Source organism: Carcharhinus amblyrhynchos, chromosome 12 (assembly GCF_965287045.1).
Source record: "Carcharhinus amblyrhynchos chromosome 12, sCarAmb.v2.hapA, whole genome shotgun sequence".
Lineage (NCBI taxonomy): Eukaryota > Metazoa > Chordata > Chondrichthyes > Carcharhiniformes > Carcharhinidae > Carcharhinus > Carcharhinus amblyrhynchos.
Genome location: NC_137335.1, coordinates 80,261,701 through 80,280,706, shown reverse-complemented (window position 1 = coordinate 80,280,706; position 19,006 = coordinate 80,261,701). Strand labels below are relative to the sequence as shown.

Here is a 19,006-nt window from a genome sequence, read left to right as displayed (position 1 = left end):
CAGCTAACTGATAATAGTTTCAGAACCAAAGAGAAGAACAGGGGGAGAAAGAGAGAGACTGCTTCTTAGCTTGCTGCTAAACTGCTTCAAACACACTCCCCAAAACGAAACTGAAAGCTCTGTCACCTGACTGCCACACCTTAGCTCCACTCCCAATGACATCACTGAAGCTGTAAGCTGAATGATTTCTTTAAAAAAACCTTCCTTAAAGGTACACCAGGATATATCACATCAAAGTGACTTTTGTACCTTGTGTTCTGCCAGTCAAATACATCCTCTTGTGTCAGTTTTTATCCTGTCCAATTTGCTCCCTCCTCCTCCTATAATGGGACACTGGCAGAATCTCCTTCAATGAAGGGGAAATGGTGGCTTAGTAATGTGGGCTAGTAGTGTGGAGATTGATTGATGCTCTGGGGAAAAGTGTTCAAATCCCACTCAGGATTGCTGGTGGAATTTAAATTCTATAAATAATATCTGCAATTGAAAGCTAGTCTTGGTAAAGGGGATGATGAAACCATTGTTGTTATATTATTCATTCATGGGTCATGGATGTCGCTGGCTGCGCCAGCATTTATTGTCTATCCCTATTTGCCCGAGGGCAGTTGAGAGTCAACCGCGTTGCTGTAGCTCTAGAGTCACATGTAGGCCAGACCAGATGAGGATGGCAGATTTCCTTCTCTAAACAATATTAGTGAACCAGATGAGTTTTTCCCGACAATCGACAATGGTTTAATGATCATCAGTGGATTTAAAATTCCGGATAGTTTTTATTAAATTCAAGTTCCACCATCTGCTGCGATGGGATTCAAACCTGAGTCCCCAGAGCATTAGCTGAGCTTCTGGATTAATAGCAAAGTGATAATACCACTAGGCCAATGCCTCCCCTTGAAAGCAACCCCTCTGGTTCACTAATGTCCTTTAGAGAAGGAAATCTGCTGACTTACCTGGTCTGGCCTACCTGTGACGCCCGAGCCACAGCAGTGTGGTTGATTGTTAACTGCCTCAGTCCAAGGTGATTCAGGGGTGGGCAACAAATGCTGGCCTTCCCAGCAATGCCCACATCCCATGAAAGATTAAGACAAATTTAAGGCATTTGATTAATACCTCTACCTCCACCAGAAGATCGATTTTGTTTTGGTCCTACCTGACCATCCTTTTACTATTTATGTACTTCTAATAGATTTTTGGGTTCCCTTTTAACTTATCTGCTAATCTATTCTTGCACACTGTCTTCTCCCTTCTTGTTTCCTTCCTGAGTTCTCTTCAGGGGACTAACTAGCGTAAATGCACGAGGCTGTGGGGATAGGGCCTGGGTGGGATTGGGTTCAGTGCAGACTCAATGGGCTGAATGGCCTGCTTCTGCATTGTATGATTCTATGATTCTGTACTTTTCTCTACTCTATAACAGTCTTGGATTTGGGACAGGTAGATCGTGACTGACCAAACGCTTTGATTTTTATGAGGAGTAACAGAGTGGAAAGGAACGTGTCTGTGGTCACTGTCTACATGAACTCACAAAAGGCATTTGACAAAGTTCTGCGTGGCTAAAAACAAAAGCTCACATAACTAAGATAATCTTGCAACATGAGTCAGTACTTGGCTGGGAGGAAGGGTCTTGTTGCGATAGATATCTCCAATGGGCTGTCTCTCCCTGTATTGGCAGCAGTGGGGTGGCACGGTGGCACAGTGGTTAGCACTGCTGCCTCACAGTGCCAAGCACTCAGGTTTGATTCCCGACTCGGGTCACTGTCCGTGCAGAGAGCACACATTCTCCCCGTGTCTGCGTGGGTTTCCTCCGGGTGCTCCGGTTTCCTCCCACACTCCAAAGACGTGCAGGTTAGGTGAATTGGCCATGCTAAATTGTCCCTTAGCGTCAGAGGGAGTAGCTAGGGTAAATGCATGGAGTTACGGGGATAGGGGCTTTGTGGGAATGTGGTTGGTGCAGACTCGATGGGCCAAATGGCACTGTGGGGATTCTAATTTCCTTTAATTAACCTTCTGAACTGCAGCAGCCCAGCCTCTGCCAGACAGTGAGGCTGGTGTGGCATAGAGCGAAACAGAACAGCTTTGTACTCTTCCTGGCATGAACTCCATCATTGGAACCCACAAACAGCATCATAAAGTATTGTCTTACATTCCCACACTGCCACAAGAACAGCTCAGCTGTCTGTAAGTGTGGGTAGCACGCGATCCAATTTGCAGTGTGAAGTGTTCCCGGGCACCACAGCTGAGACTCGGGCTAAAAATCAACTGCTGTTGATCTCCACAAAGAATGAGGTTCTGAGTAACGGCTGACAGCAACTGGTGTCTCTTTAATTTGCAACGTGTGCCTGATGGGGTTCTGGCAGTAATGCTCAGAAAAAGCTGTCTAATTACTGTGTGGGGGTGGGGGGTGGCGGTTTGAACCCTCATGTTTTTGGTGAGTTCCAGCAATGTCACTGAGCTCAGTTGCTAAGCGGAGCTGAGTGGTACAGACCAGAACGTTCCCTGGTTTGTTCTTCAAGGCTTCCACAGAGTTGGTGATCTTAGGTAAGATTGATGCATCAGGAGAAGATAGGGAATAATGAGATTGCAGGATGGCTTTGAGTCACATCTTTCCATAACTTCTGTCATACTCCCCTCCCTGTCAGCTGGCTTCTATCTGAATGTCCAATTCTCTGTGCTGGGGTGGCACGGTGGCACAGTGGTTAGCACTGCTGCCTCACAGTGCCAGGGACCCGGGTTCAATTCCCAGCTGTGGTCACTGTCTGTGCGGAGTTTGCACGTTCTCCCACGTGGGTTTCCTCTGGAGGCTCTGGTTTCCTCCCACAATCCAAAGATATGCAAGTTAGGTGGATTGGCCATGCTAAATTACCCCTTAGTGTCGGGGGGCTAAATAAATACATGGAGTTGTGGGGATAGGGCCTGGGTGGGATTGTGGTCAGTGCAGACTCGATGGGCCAAATGGCCTCCTTCTACACTGTAGGGATTCTATGATTCTGTCCTCAGCTGACCTTCACAACAATCCTCCTCTGTTAAAAACTCCCAACTCCCTGGCTCTTCTCGAAAATTGTGCCCCAGGATCTTTCATATCTAACCTAGAAGCCAGATGGTTTCACCCACAAAGCAGCACCTCTGGCATTGCAGGGTTCCCTGAGTCCTGCACTGAAGATTGTCAGGGTCAAATCTCTGGATTAGGAGTGGGGACACTAAGGACATTTAAATAAAGGGGAAAACAGGAGAGGGGAAAGCGTGGCAAAGTACAACAACTGAACAAGGAGCAGAGTGTGAAAAAAAGCCGCAAAAGAATCTTTGAGTCCCAGGCACAGACTCAATACAACTCATGAAGCCACTTATCCAGCTTTCAACACCAGCTGCCAACAGAGGAGAGTGTCACACAGCCCTGGAGCCAGGCAAAGTAGCTGTTTGCCATCTGCCCATGAACAAACCCCAAGCCCAGTAACATTCAAGGAGATCAATGCTGAGCACCCCCGTAAGGTCCTGTATGTCCTTCCTGAGATGCAGCATCCAGAAATGAAAGGGAAGAGAATCCAATAGCAGTCCAACCAGAGCATTAGACAGATTGTAGTACCAACCCCCTCTCAGAACCAGTGAATCTCTGCAGTTCAGAAACAGACTGTTGGTCCCATCGAGCCTGCATCGGCTGCCCAAAAGGCATTTTACACAGGCCGATCCCCCACCTCATCCCCGTAACTCCGCCATCCAAAGATGTGCGGATGAGGTGGATTGGCCATGCTTAATTGCCCCTCAGTGCCAGGGGCACCAGCTAGTGTAAGTGCATGGGGTTATGGGGATAGGGCCTGGCGGGGATTATGGTCGGTGCAGACTTAGTGGGCTGAATGGCCTCCTTCTGCACAGTACAGACTCTATGACATTTGCCAAGGCTAACCCATCTAATCTACACATTTTTGGATGCTAAGGGGCAATTTAGCACAGCCAATCCACCTAACCTGCACCTCTTTGGACTGTGGGAGGAAACTGGAGCACCCAGAGGAAACACACGCAGACATGGGGTGAACATGCAAACTCCACATACAAAGTGACCCGAGGCCGGAATTGAACCCGGGTCCCGGAGCTGTGAAGCAGCAGTGCTAACCACTGTGGCACTGTGCTGCCCTGAAGAAGAAAACTGCCTTGTTTTCCAGCCCATGTAAGATTAAGCCTAACCTTCCATTAGACATTTCACTCTCTTTTTGTATCTATTCCTTAGCTTAAAATCACTTTTGTACTTGGACTCCAAAATCTCTCTGTTCCTCTACAGTTCCCCACTCCTCCCTGTTAGGTCTATGTCTGTTCTTGTGTGTCTGAAAAAAGAAAATTCCAGAAATAGTCAGCAGGCCTGCGGAGCGGGAAACAGGGTTAAAGCTTCAATGGCCTCAGAGTTTTAACATCAGGTCATTGCCTGGCTGGAATTTACCAGCCACTCATGCCCTGCTGCAGAGGATGGACAACTTGGTGCTCTGCCAAATCTCCACTCACTGCAGCAGGACCAGAGAATCCCGTCGGCACGAACGGCCAGAGAATTCTGGCAGTTAACCCTGTTTCTCTCTCCACAGTTGCTGCCTGACCTGACCTCTCTTTCCCAGGGCCAGAAATGGAGGCGGTCATACTTCCTCACCTGGAGTTGTGTTTGCCACAGTTTTGCCAATTCACTTAATCTCTCCACGTCCCTCAGCTGCATTGTAAAGACTCTGTGACTCGCTGAGTGATTGAGCAGTAATCAAGAAGGGCCCAAGTCTGAACAGACCCTAAACTGGCTTCAATATCTTTGAATCCAATGAGTTGCATTCTGCCGAGTTTTATTTGCTGTCGTTTGTTTTGACTGGGGATCAAGTGCTGCAATCGGTTGACAGCGGATTTTTAGCAATGCAGGTTTTCCGCTTTGTGGGTGGAATTTTACAGCCTCAAGCATCCTGAAACCATAAAATCCCACCCGAGGTTCAAGAACCTTCCCATTGTCCGCCCCTCACTTGCTCCGAATCCCATGGTGAGCGGGGCAGTAAAATCCTGGCAAATGTATTTCAAGTCAAATTGCACAAAAAATACAATTTAAGTCCTTGAGGATATCTGGAGGAAGTTGGCGCTTCTGGTGATTTTTTTTAAATCTCCCTAACTGGGTGTTATATTGTCTGCTAATTTTACTGTAGTGAACTTAACAGAAACATAAAACTAAACAGTTCCAATCACAAATCCACAAGACAAGGCTATCGGCTAAGGGAATTCAACTATTTTGTTTTTGGAATGTGAGTATCGATGACGAGTACAGCTTTTGTTACCCATTCCTGTTTGCCCTTGAGAAGACGGGGGTGAGCTGCCTTCTTGAACTATTTTGGTCCATGTGGTGTAGGTACACCCACAATGCTGTTAGGGAGGGGGGTTCCAGGATTTTGACCCAGTGACATTGAAGGAACGGCCGATATATTTCCAAGTTAGGATGGTGAGTGGCTCAGAGGGGAACTTGCAGGCAACGATATTCCCATGCTGCCCTTGTCTCTCTGGATGCTAAAAGTCAAGGGTGTAGATGGTGCTGTCGGAACAGCCTTGGTGAGTTGCTACAGTGCTTTTGATCTGATTTATTACTGTCACATGTATTATTATACTGCAAAACATATTATTTCTTGCATGCTATACAGACAAAGCATACTGTTCATAGAGAAGGAAAGGAGAGAGTGCAGAATGCAGTGTCACAGTCAGAGCTAGGGTGTAGAGAAAGATCAACTTAATGCGAGGTAGGTCCATTCAAAAGTCTGACAGGGAAGAAGCTGTTCTCGACTTGGTTGCAGTGGATGCGGCGGAGAGAGTGAATGTTTAAGGTGGAGAATGAGGTGCCAATCAAACAGGTTGCTCTGAACTGGATGGTGTTGAACTTCTTGATTGTTGTTGGAGCTGCACTCATCAAGGCAAGTGGATAGTATTCCATCACACTCCTGGTTTGTGCCTTGTGGATAGTGGACAGGCTTTGGGGAGTCAGGAGGTGAGTTACCTGCTGCAGTATTCCTAGCCTCTGACCTTGGATGAACATTCCCCACCCCCTTACATCATTGAACTGCTTCTAAAATGATTCCAGGACATTAGGGAAAGTGCAGAAGAATGAGTCGCATGACACAAAGCTGGGTAGGAGGGTGAGCTGTGAAGAGGGTGCAGAGATCAGGCTCGAATGGCCTCTTTCTGCACTGTAGTGATTCTATGATTCTGTAAGATCCTTCAGTATAGTTTGGAGAAGCTGAGTGCTTGGGCAAATATATGACAGATGCAGTTTAATATGGATAAATGTGAAGTTGTCCGCTTTGGAACAAAAACAGGAAGGCAAATTATTACCAAATGGCCATCAATTCGTTTCACTAGACCTGTGTGTCCTTGTGCACCAGTCACTGAAGGTAAGCATACAGGTGAAATAGGCAGGGAAAAGAAAGGCAAATGCCTTCAATAGTGAGAGGGTTTGAGAGCAGGAGCAGTGCTGCAATTATACATGGCCTTGGTGAGATCACAGGTGGGATATTGTAAGCAGTTTTGATCTCCTTATCTGAGGAAAGATGTTCTTGGTATAGTGGAAGTACGGAGAAGGTTTATCAGACTGATTCTTGGGATGGTGGGACTGTCATATGAGGAGAGAATGAGTTGGTGAGGATTGTATGCGCTAGAGTTCAGACAAATGAGGGAGGAATCTCATAGAAACCTATAAAATTGTAACAGTACTAGACGGGGTAAATGGATGTTCCCAATGGTGGGGGTATCCAGAACCAAAGGTCACAGTTTAAGGATACAGGGTAGACTGCTTAGGACAGAGATGAGGAGATTCTCACCCAGAGAGTGGTCAGTTATTTTTATTCACTGCCACAGAAAGTAGTTGAGGCTGAACATCGTATGTTTTCAAGAAGCAGTTAGATATAGCATTGGGCGAAGGGGATCAAAGGATATAGGGGGATGGCGGGATCTGGATATTGAGTCGGATGATCAGCCACGATCATAATGAATGATGGAGCAGGCTTGAAGGGTTGAATGGCCTACTCTTGCTCCTACTTTCTATGTTTCTATGAGTTGAAATGAGTTCAAAGGGCCAGAACAGACATGATGGGCCCAAAGGCCTCCACTGTGCCGTGTTTGGTGCAAATAAAGGAAGTTACATTTGTCCACAGTGGAGGAAAGATAAAAGAAATCCCAAAGGGTCAACATGGTTGAAGTTTTTGAAATGATACCCACCTGAAAAGAGTGATGAGACATCATTGGAGGTTAGTGAAGGTTTGAGCTATTTGTAAGAATGCTGGTGACAGGTCAGGTCAGGCAGCATCATTGCAGCAAAAAACAGAGGGCCAGTGTTTCAAGTCAATAACCATATGTCAGAAATGGAGCTGGAACGTTAACATTATCTTCCTATGCCCCAGATGTTGGGCTGTTTCAGCTTCAGACTTCCAACATCTGTGGCATGTTGCTTTCTCTTTACAGAGTGGTCTGCCACCTAGCGCAGGGAATGGTTAAACCAGCTTTAAAAAAAGCAATAAATGGCCTAATTCCTGAGCCAGTGGGAAGATTGATGATTGTCAGAGTCACTCAGTGGAATCAGTCCAAGCTAACTCCTGTTCAGAGACCAATATAAGCTGCATGAACTGAAAAGCAACATATATAATCCCAACCTCCACATCCTTCTTCAGTTTAAAGTTTATTTATCAGTGTCACAAATAGGCTTACATTAACACGGCAATGAAGTTACTGTGAAAATCCCTTAGTCACCACTCTCTGGCGCCTGTTTGGGTACACTGAGGGAGAATTTAGCACAGACAGTGCACCTAACCAGCACATCTTTCAGACTGTGGGAGGAAGCTGGAGCACCCGGAGGAAACCCACACAGACATGGGGAGAATGTGCAGACTTTGCACACATAGTGTCCCAAGCGCTGTGAGGCAGCAGTGCTAACCACTGTGCTAACTCCTCCCATCCAATTATTAAACTTCAATTATCCCACCATCTGTGGGAGAAAATATTTCCCATTTTGAGATCAAAGCAAAGCTATTGTGGAGATTATTCTCCATGGTGTATATTTGCAGCATTATGTGGCATTTTCTACAACACATATTTTACATTCTGCCATTAACATTATTTTAGCACAGCTATCAGGAATTCTGATACAAAGGTCCATTTAAGAAGTTGCATACTTTGTCACTTACTATTCCAATCAAATTCTCTGCAGCTATCAAAAACCTAACTATTCAAACATCTTTTCTCAAACAACAGAAACAAATAAGTCCTGCAATAATATTCATTCATTCTGGTCTGGAAGCAATAGTTTCCTATCTTTAGTTCCGTGATACTTGCCAAAATGACCCCAATATGAAAAGAATTCTCCACATCCCTTTGTTGGTGCAGTGTGATTCAATGTGTGATTATCCTTGCTGTTCCGGCAGCAGCTTTGTGAGGTGTGAGTCAAGTAAAAGACTCCACTCAAACTGACAGCCGGCTATGGTTCCAGTTACACCCACGTAACAACCACCACAACAACATTACTGGGCACCAAGCTCCCCTGATTAATGGAGAACAATTTTATTTTGCGGTTATGCCAAATAGGAAGATGAGAAATAGTAGCAGCCTGTTCCAGCATCCACTATGGTTGTGGTCACTGCTTGCTTCCCGTGCCCCTTGATTCCCCGGCATGGTGGCACTGCGGTTAGCACTGCCACCTCAAAGCACCAGGGTCCAGGTTTGATTCCTGGCTTAGGTCTTTGTCTGTGTGGTGTTTGCACATTCTCCCCGTGTCTGCGTGGGTTTTCTATGGATGCTCTGGTTCCCTCCCACAGTGCGACATGCATCTGGTTAGGGTGGATTGGCCATGCTAAATTCTCCCTCAACGTACCCAAACAGGTGCTGGAGCGTAGCGACTAGGGGATTTTCATGGTAACTTCATTGCAGTGTTAATGTAAGCCTAACTTGTGACTGAAAAATTTTTTAAAATCATCTTAGAGGGATCAAAAATCCACCCCAACCTTAAATATATTCAGCGATGGAGCATCCACAACCCTCTGGGGTGACGAATTCCAAAGATTCACAGCCCTTTGAGTGAAGAAATTTTTTCCTCATCTTAGTCCGAGCTGATCAGCTTACTTGCCCTGAACTGCTCCCCCCTCCCCCACCACCGCCCCCCCCCCACCCCCATTCTAGGTTCCCCAGCCAGCAGCTGTCAACCCCCTTTGTCTATTACCTCTGGTGCATTTCAGAACAGAACAAGACGGAACCACAGTACAATTTCCAAATCACCATCACCAATAGCAGTGGACCAAAAATTCAACCATACCTGTCTGGAGGCAACCTTTATTCCGGAGAATGTCCACTATGGAAGTACCAAATATGAACCGGACATTCTGCAAGAAGCCCTGGAGACAGTAATTGACACGGATTAGTAATGGGATGTGTCTGTCATATCATTCTGAAAACAGTTGGTATGGTTGATGCAATTATCAGAATTGAATATTAATTACCCATTCAATATCATTTGTAATTGCAATCAGCAGACTGGAGGTTAGTTTGCTGCTATAACTCTGTTAGTCAAAGAGTCCCAAGAGGGGTGGGGGGGGGGGATGCCTACCTTGAAGTGTCTCCCTGGTGTCTGTCCCTTGGCTACATACATTCTGCTGTTGGTCGCAGTCAGTTGCTCGTAAAAGGGGTCATCTAGAATGAAGCTGTCCGCAAGTTCACAGCCCACGTACAGGTAAGCATTCTCCCCATTCACATGGATGGTGATGTTCTTCCATTGGGAGTCAGCAATGTCCACATCCTGGAAGGACACCAAGCTCTGGGACTGCTCCTGCCAGTACTGGAAGTCCAGCGTGTTGTCCAGCCCATTGGATATGATCTCCAGCTGGCGTTTGTAGCCCGGCCCCTCGATGGCCAGCAAGGTGCCCCGGCTCCTCCTGTCCTGCCTGAGGCTGGCCACCAGGACGAAGCCCTCATAGTACTGCATGAGGCGGACAATATCCTGCAGCTTGTCCCCCGGGACCGGGGGGATGGTGTCGAACCTGGAGAAGCGGTAAGCCGGGATGGAGGGATCAGGACCTCGGTACAGCTTCACCCCTACAGTGTGTCTGTTCACGTTGCTGATGGCAAAGAGATCGAATTCAGCCACCTCTTCCCGAGCAACAGCTGCAGAGAGAGAGAGAGAGAGGAGAGAGGGAGAGAGGAGGAAAGAACTATTTAAAAAAAAAACACAATTCAACAGCAGCACAGTTAACCCGACTGAGAGTGTGGATAGGATTTGGAAATGAATGGTTATTCCTTACCCAGAGACTGACTCCTGACTCCCAGCGCCAACAAGACAGCCAACAAACACCGCAATCCATTCCTCCGCAACATCAGTCCTAGAAAGACAAGAAAGGACCTTCTTCACAGGAGAGCATTAAACCCGGATTCGAAAGCAACTGGAGAAACTGGATAAACCCCAGCTCCCCACAGAGCAACTTTAATATTTCACCCACGCACTCACTCAGAATTACACTCAACGTGAATAATTCACAATTCCAGGCTTCCCGGTGTGTTCAAACATAATCACAGGGACTGTGATAGCAATCCCACTCAGCCGCAATGATGGAAACCTCTCAGACCCTTACGTCCACTGGGGGACAGAGACTTTGGAAGGTGCAAGCAACTTTCCGCTGAGCAACAAGTTGGACACAAAGTTGCCTGTAACAATAGTTCAGACTTAATTTCATTCTGCACTGTAGGGATTGTATGAAAGATACACAAGGTACAAATGTAGTCAAAATGTAACTGTCTCACCTGGCGTCGGATCTTCTGAAGAAACAATTTGTCCAGTCTTTTTTTTTAAAAGTCCAATTCTGTTCTGAGTTAGGAGTGAGTGTGAAAAGATTTGATTCCCTGCTTCCCCCTAGTCCTGTTCTAACTGGGGTGTCTGGTGACCAGGCGCTGCGTGCTATAGCAGTTAGAAATAGCGAGCCAGCACCTCAGCCTGCTCCTTATATACACTTGATTCCAGACTGCTGTCAATCAGCCCGGAGGGAGTGCTGCTCTTTCAGCCTTCCACAGGACTTACATAACGCTGCCCGCCCAGTCTGCTCGCCCCAATGCACAGCCCACAGCTATTCCCCACCCCTCCCCACAACTCACCCCTCTGGTAATACCAACCTGGGGGGGGTGGTGGGGGAACAACCTGGGTTCCAGCCATCCCGCCACCTCCTTTCTCCATCTCCCCTCCACCTCTCTCCCTGTCTTACCTCCACCACCACCCACCACCCCGCACCCCCCCCCCCCCGCCCCATCCACCTCTCCACACTGGGACGCAGGGGAGCGATGTGCAGCCCCCTCGCGTGTGAAGGACAGACACACATTCTGACATGAATTGTAAATTGAGTCAGAAGAAAAACACTCGCACCGGATTGCAGAGAATTCTCAACCCTTATCCTCATGATTTGGGGGGGGGGAGGTGGTGGTGCGGGGGTGGAAGAGGGACGGGGAATTTTAAATCGAGTTTAAGCGACTTTAAATCCAGCTCTCCTGTTCACCCAAGGCTTTCATTCCACAATCTATTTCCTGGGGAATGTGTGAAAACACAGACAAATATTAAAATAAAACTTTAGCAATATTTTTGTTTAAAAAGTCTACTTGCTCCCAAATGCATTCATTTAAACCTTTATCTCTGCATAGATTCGCATTTAGCAGCACTAGTGTAAATCCCATTGTCCCCAAGTACCAGACAATAGTCAAACAGACTCAAAACTCTCTCCACAGATGCTGCCAGACCTGTTGAGTTTTTCCAGCATTTTGTGTTTTATTTCGGATTTAATGAATACACGCGCACTTCAATCTACTTGTTTCCAAGAACATTTCATTTTTGCCCAGTTGAATTTCTTCGCAAATTATTACAACAGATCCCGGCACACTTTTTTTTGCCTTCAAAAGTTCCTGTCTGCAGTGAATGTTGGAGGCTGCTTTCAGAGATACAGCCAAGTATTTCCAAGCTGTTTTACAAGTGAAAATGTTTTAAATATTCACATTAATTCCGAGCATATGCATCCGCGGCTACAGTGGATAATTACATTAAAATATTCAAACGGATTTGTGCTTGATATTGGTTGATATGTAGGGAAATTCCTTAAAGATAAAAGACTGCACTGTCTCCTCTCCTCTTCAAGCAGCTGTTCCGAGTGCATTGCTGCCACTGGGTTGCAAAGAACTATCAACATTCTCAGCATCGCAGTTCAATGATTTTATTGCCAGGGTGTTCCTGGAAGCACTGCTCTCCAGACATGTGCCCACTTGTGGCACAGTGTAAACACTTCTAAACCTCGGATACCGCCGGGAATGCAGTTCATACGGCGTCACTTCTGTCACATATTGGCCCTCATTTTAAACTGCTTCCACTGCGACTGGTTTAACCCACCCACTGGATTAGCATCTTCAGTGGATTAGCATCTCCACTGGATTAATTCATCCATTGGATTAATATCTCAAATGGATTAACATTTCCACTGGATTAGTATCTCCACTGGATATATTCAGCCACTAGATTAATATTTCAACTGGATTAACATTTCCACTGGATTAATATCTCCACTGGATTAACATCTTCACTGGATCAGCATCTTCACTGGATTAATATTTCCACTGGATTAATTCTTCCACTGGATTAACATCTCCACTGGATTAATTCAACCACTGGATTAGTATCTTCACTGGATTAGTATCTCCACTGCATTAATTCATCCACTGGATTAACATCTCCACTGGATTAATTCAAACACTGGATTAATATCTTCACTGGATTATCATCGCCACTGGATTAATATCGCCACTGGATTAACATCTTCACTGGATCAACACTTTCACTGGATTAATATCGCCACTGGATTAATTCATCCACTGGATTAACATCTCCACTTGATTAATTCAACCACTGGATTAGTATCTTCAGTGGATTAATTCATCCACTGGATTAATTCATCCACTGGATTAGTATCTTCACTTCATTTGTATCTCCACTGAATTAATTCATCCACTGGATTAGTAGCTCCACGGATTAATATCTCCACTGGATTAACTCATCCATTGTTTTAACACCTCCGTTGGACTAATGTTGCCACTGGTTAAATCATCTACTGGATTTGTACCTCCACTGGATTCATGAATTATTGAGTTAAAACTTCTACTAGGTGAAAACGTCCACTGGATTAACACCTCCACTGCCCAGAGCACAAAATAATGTTACTTGGAAGAAACCAGAGCACCCGGAGGAAACCCACACAGACACAGGGAGAATGTGCAAATTCCACACAGACAATGACCAGAGGCTGGATTTGAACCTGAGTCCCTGGCTCTGTGAGGCAACAGTGCCAACCACTGTGCCACTGTGCTGCCCATGGTTCTAACAATGACTGAAGGTGAGCAGGCAATTGCTTATTCACAAAGGGATCAGCAACTGAGACAGAATTGCTCAATTCAAGGAAGTACTCCAGTGACAGCGCAGCTCTGGAATGTATTATTTCCAATGCAACTGAGACGCAAGTGCTGCATCAGGACAATGATCTGCAAAGTGCCTAAGCTGCAGCTCCCTCTCACTTTCATATTTCTGTAATGTCTGTTGTGGGGAGGGAGATTTGGTGGGGGTGGGGGAGGGGGGGGTGGAAAATGGGGGTTGGTGGGAGGGAAAGAACACAATTTGTCAAGACAATGGAATGCGAGGGCTGAGGAATTTGACAGGTTTCTACTTTTGCCACCCAATGCCAGCATCAAAACCTTCCTAGATCAGGTACTGCCCAGGTCAAGCGGAGAACAATCTTCCCTTGATGCATTCCGACCAGCACATTGTCTGCAGTGCCACTGTGAATTTTACATTTCCCATACAAGCCTTCTTTATGAAGTAAATTGTTAGCTTAGTGCCAATTTGTTCTGAATTATGGGACAGCTCCGCACTCTGTCCTGTGAGGAATAGGGTTAAGCATTATGCAGGCTTGATTCTGTTAACGCGACAAGGGGAGAACCAGTTCCAATTCTGCTATAAGAAAGGAATCTGAGAATTGACCTCATCAAAGTCTTTAAAATTCCGAAAGGATTTAATCGGTTCAACTTAGAGATGATATTTCCGCTCGTGGAGAGACCAGAACTTAGGCTCCTAAATATAAGGTATTCACTCACAAATCCAGAAAGGAATTCAGGAGAAATGTTGGATGGAGATGAGGAGAAATTTCTTCACTCAATGTATTGTGAAATTTTGGAACTCCAGCACAGAGAGCTGTGGATGTCCATCATCTAGTATATTCAGGGTAGAAGTTGATAGATACAAAGGAATCAAGGGATATCATGGGACAGTGGGGAAGAAAATCAACCATAATTTTATTGAATGGTGAAGCAGACGTGGGTCAGCACGGTGGCACAGTGGTTAGCACTGCTGTCTCACAGCATTAGGGACCTGGGTTTGATTCCCAGCTGGGGTCACTGTCTGTGCGAAGTCTGCACCTTCTCCCCGTGTCTGCATGGGTTTCCTCCGGGCGCTCTGGTTTCCTCCCACAGTTCAAAAGACATGCTGGTTAGGCGCACTGACCATGCTAAATGTTTCCTCAGTGTACCCGAACAGGCGCCAGAGTGTGGTGGCTAGGAGATTTTCACAGCAACTTCATTGTAGTGTTAATGTAAATCTGCTCGTGACATTAATAAATAAACCAAACTTAGAAAGACCAAAAAGCCCCCTCCAGCTTCTCTATTTCTTCATTCATGGGACATGGGTGTCGCTGGCTGGCCAGCATTTATTGCCCATCCCTTGTTATGCTTGGAGGGCAGTTAAGAGTCAATCATATTGCTGTGGCTCTTGAGCCACATGTAGGCCAGATCAGGTAAATATGGCAGATTTCCTTCCCTAAAGGACATCAGTGAACCAGATGGGGTTTTCCAAAAATCAACAATGGATTCATGGTCATCAGTAGATTCTTAATCCCAGATTTTTTAAAATTGAATTCAGATTCCACCATCTGCCGTGGCAGGATTCAAAGCCGGGTCCCCAGAACATTAGCTGGGTTTCTGGATTAATTGTCTAGTGACAATACCACTAGGCCATCATCTCCCCTTTTCGTATGTTCGAATGTTCTTTACCCAGCGAATGTATAACTCACTACCACACGGACTGGCAAAGGTAAATAGGATAAATGTTTTTCTGAGAAGTTTAGATAAGCTTATGAAGGAGAAAGGAATAGGGTTGAAATGGGGCTGGGAGGAGGCTCACATTGAACAAGACCAGTTGGATCGAATGGCTTGTGTCTGTGCTGTGAACTGTACAATCCATCATTCTGGGTTAGACTTCGACCTATGTCTCAGAGACATAGGGATAGAACTGTAGAAGATAGGAGCAGGAGGAGGCCACTTGACCCTTCAACCCTGCTCCACCATTCATTGCGATCATAACTGATCGTCCAACTCAATAGCCTAATCCTGCTTTTTCCCCATAACCTTTGATCCCATTCGCCCCAGTGCTATATCCAGCCGCCTGTTGAGTACATTCAAGGTTTTGGCATCAACTACTTGCTGTGGTAATGAATTCCACAGGCTCACCACTCATTGAGTGAAGAAATGTCTCCTCATCTCCATCATAAATGGTCTACCCCGAATCCTCAGACTGTGACCCTTGGCTCTGGACACCCCCACCAATGGGAATATTCTCTCTGCATCTACCCTGTCTAGCCCTGTTAGAATTGTGTAAGTCTCTGTGAGACACCCCATCATTCGTCTGAACTCCATTGAAAACAATCCTAACCTAGTCAATCTCTCCTCATAGGATAGAAAACGAGATAGCCTGCAAGTAGTTTGTGACTCATTTTTGCACCTGCGCTCCTTCTATCTACTATAGTCATCCAGACTACTCACTGGCCTGGATTACACACAACAGGGCTGATTGGGATGTGATGGCTCCAACCTGTGCATCCTAACCTCACTGCGTAGGATCAGAATTGTGATTAATAGTATGAAAATTAATCAGAGCTCCATGTTACACTTCATGGAGGTAACACTGGATTATTCTGCTTCATAAATAACTAAAAGGGTATAATTTTGATGGGAACATTGTGTTTATAACATTCTGTCAGATGAGTTATCTGCAAAATAAAAAAATGGAAAAAATTCCATCCGTAAATCCCATTCTTCTCTTGGTTCTCTGTTTTTAGATCAATCGATGATGATTTATTTTGGGTGTCTCAAATATGAAGCAATAAAATACTTTATTAGTTCCAGCCAATTGTGGCTGCACTAAAGAACATTCTACAGGAAGCCACATGACTCATACCATCCGAGACAGATTTATAACTCTTAACACTCCCTGTTCAAAATCTCTCAGTCACTATCATGTACCTATGTAGAGTTAAACTGCCCACATAGGCCATTTATTTGGCAATTGTGGAGACTGCAGCCCATTAGCCTTCATTGAAATATCAATAAACTACAATTACAGAGGGCAAACCACTGTAGAACAGAGTTGCATGGGAGCACAGAACTTGAGTATTGCTGAAAAGAGAAGCATGTCAAAGCTTTTTGTCTTGCACTCATCAGGATACTTCACAAGAATATCAATATAAGAGGAAAACAACAATGTACACTTTATGAGAAGAGAGTACTGATAAGTTAGCAAGTGGACTCTGATTGATAGATGCATTGCCATGGAGAATGTACCAGTTGATGGTGATTGACAGTAAACTGCCTAGCATTATTAGAAATTTAACCAGACAGCCTGATTGCTCCAATCATTGTCCTGAGGAATGAGTCAGTGAATGGCTGTCATTTATTTGTTTAGATGAAACAGACACAATGTGAGTATATGTTTTTTCTGTCTGCAAAGTACATGGCTCTGTGTATTAACATATTTTTCTTTTTCCCATATTTTGGTATTCTTGTGAAGTGTCCTGATGAGTGCAAGATAAAGGTGGCACAGTGCTTACCAATGCTGCCTCATAGCGCCAGGGACCCAGGTTCAATTCCCGACTTGGGTCACTGACTGGCAGAGCCTGCCTGTTCTCCTCATGTTGGCATGGGCGTTCTTCCGGGTGCTCCGATTTCCTCCCACAGTCAGAAAGACATGCTGGTTAGGTGCATTGGCCATGCTAAATTCTCCCTCAGTGTACCTGAACAGTGTGGAGTGTAGAAACTCGGGGACTTTCACAGTAACTTGTGACACTAATAAATAAATAAACAAAAAACTTCAAAAAGCTTTGATATGTCTCTTTTTACATAAAGAGGGAAAATGAGGAAAGCTTCAAAGATTAGCAGAGATGTTTGTCTGGACATGAACTGATGATTGTCCAGATGGAACAAAAGCAGAATTTCGATCAGACTTCAACAAGACTGGCAAGACTTTGGAATCTGTGAACAGACGGAGTGGTTGAAATGAAGATCATTGATACACTTAAGAGAAAGCCAGATACACACATGGGGGAGGAAGGAGCAGAAGGAGACGTTGACTGAGTGAGACTGAAGCAGTGTCTATAGAGTATCATTCCCAGCATACACTAGATGGGCTGAATGGCCAGGTACTTTGAAATGCATTCTAACCCCTCTCTGATTAATCAAGAGCAACTTCCCTACAGATGCATTTTAGTCTTCGGACTCCTCGCTCCCTATACCTCTTTCCTCAACTCACACATCCACTCCCCCATGCCGGCCTATAAACCCCCGTCACTTCCATGCCACACCATCCCCATTCCTGGTTGGACTTCAAAGCCAGGCTGCTGCCTCCTCTTTCTGTCTAACCCTGAGATATTCTCTGGAGATAAGACTTTCACAGGGGCTTCTCCTGATTCCCCATGCTACAACATGATCGGAAGATTGGCAGAAAACCCTGGCGGATTTATGGAAATGCCATTCTGCTAACGCCAACGGTCTTCCATTGCAGACACCAAAGTTAAATCATTGGGAGTACAATGTTGCTCCCAGGTCATGAAAATAGACAAGACAGTTAACAAAATCAAATCTTTCACTTCTCATCCTTGTGGATAGGAGAAGGAGGAATACCGTGTTCCTGTGCTCCCAGGGGAGTGCCAATCCTGCAAAGAACTTGGGTTGGAGGCCTGAGAGGAACACACTGCTTCCAAGGACAGTGGCCTGCCCACTGGCAGTGCCAGGATTGCTGACATCTAGTGGTGCAGCATCAGTATTGCAGTAACCTTTATTTTGATAGAACCAAAACGCAGGCAATTTTGAATGAAAAACGACATGAAATGTTGGAAATACACAGCAGGACTGGCAGCATCGAGAAAAGACACATTTATATTTCAGAGAGAAAGCTCCTTTGGATCTGAAGGGGGTCACTGCAGGGACCCAAACAATGATCTGCTTCTACATCATGATTAGCGCACACTTGGAGGGCCGAAGGCGCTGTTCCTGTGCTGTACTTTTTCTTTGTACAGCAGTACCAATTCCTGCTTTGATCCGCTTTTGCTAGATAAAAGGAAGAATAGCAATTCGAAAGACCAACATATATGTTGAACATAAGAACATAAGAACTAGGAGCAGGAGTAGGCTATCTGGCCCCTCGAGCCTGCTCCGCCATTCAATAAGACCATGGCTGGGCTGGTCTTTTCATGGACTCAGCTCCACTTACCCGCCCGCTCACCATAACCCTTAATTCCTTTACTGTTCAAAAATTTATCTATCCTTGCCTTAAAAACATTCAATGAGGTAGCCTCAACTGCTTCACTGGGCAGGGAATTCCACAGATTCACAATCCTTTGTGTGAAGAAGTTCCTCCTCAACTCAGTCCTAAATCTGCTCCCCCTTATTTTGAGGCCATGCCCCCTAGTTCTAGTTTCACCTGCCAATGGAAACAACTTCTCTGCTTCTATCTTATTTATTCCCTTCATAATCTTATATGTTACTATGAGATCTCCCCTCATTCTTCTGCATTCCAATGAGTATAGTCTCTCCTCATAAGCCAACCTTCTCAACTCCGGAATCAACCTAGTGAACATAAGAACATAAGAACATAAGAAATAGGAGCAGGAGTAGGCCATCTAGCCCTTCAAGCCTGCCCCGC

General features: G+C 45.4%; 1 protein-coding gene across 1 annotated transcript in view; it reads right to left on the bottom strand.

Annotated features, from left to right (window-relative positions):
• Positions 1-10,910, bottom strand: part of LOC145351145 (thrombospondin-2-like) — a 65,273-nt gene extending 54,363 nt beyond the window's left edge. Inside the window, exons 1-4 of the mRNA XM_080200813.1 lie at positions 10,762-10,910; positions 10,266-10,343; positions 9,575-10,128; positions 9,284-9,362 (exon numbers count right to left, since the gene is read on the bottom strand). Coding sequence (XP_080056939.1) covers positions 9,284-9,362; positions 9,575-10,128; positions 10,266-10,338 — 706 coding nt within the window. The 5' untranslated portion in view covers positions 10,339-10,343; positions 10,762-10,910. The remainder of the gene's footprint in view (positions 1-9,283; positions 9,363-9,574; positions 10,129-10,265; positions 10,344-10,761) is intronic.
• Between the last annotated feature and the right edge of the window lie 8,096 nt (positions 10,911-19,006).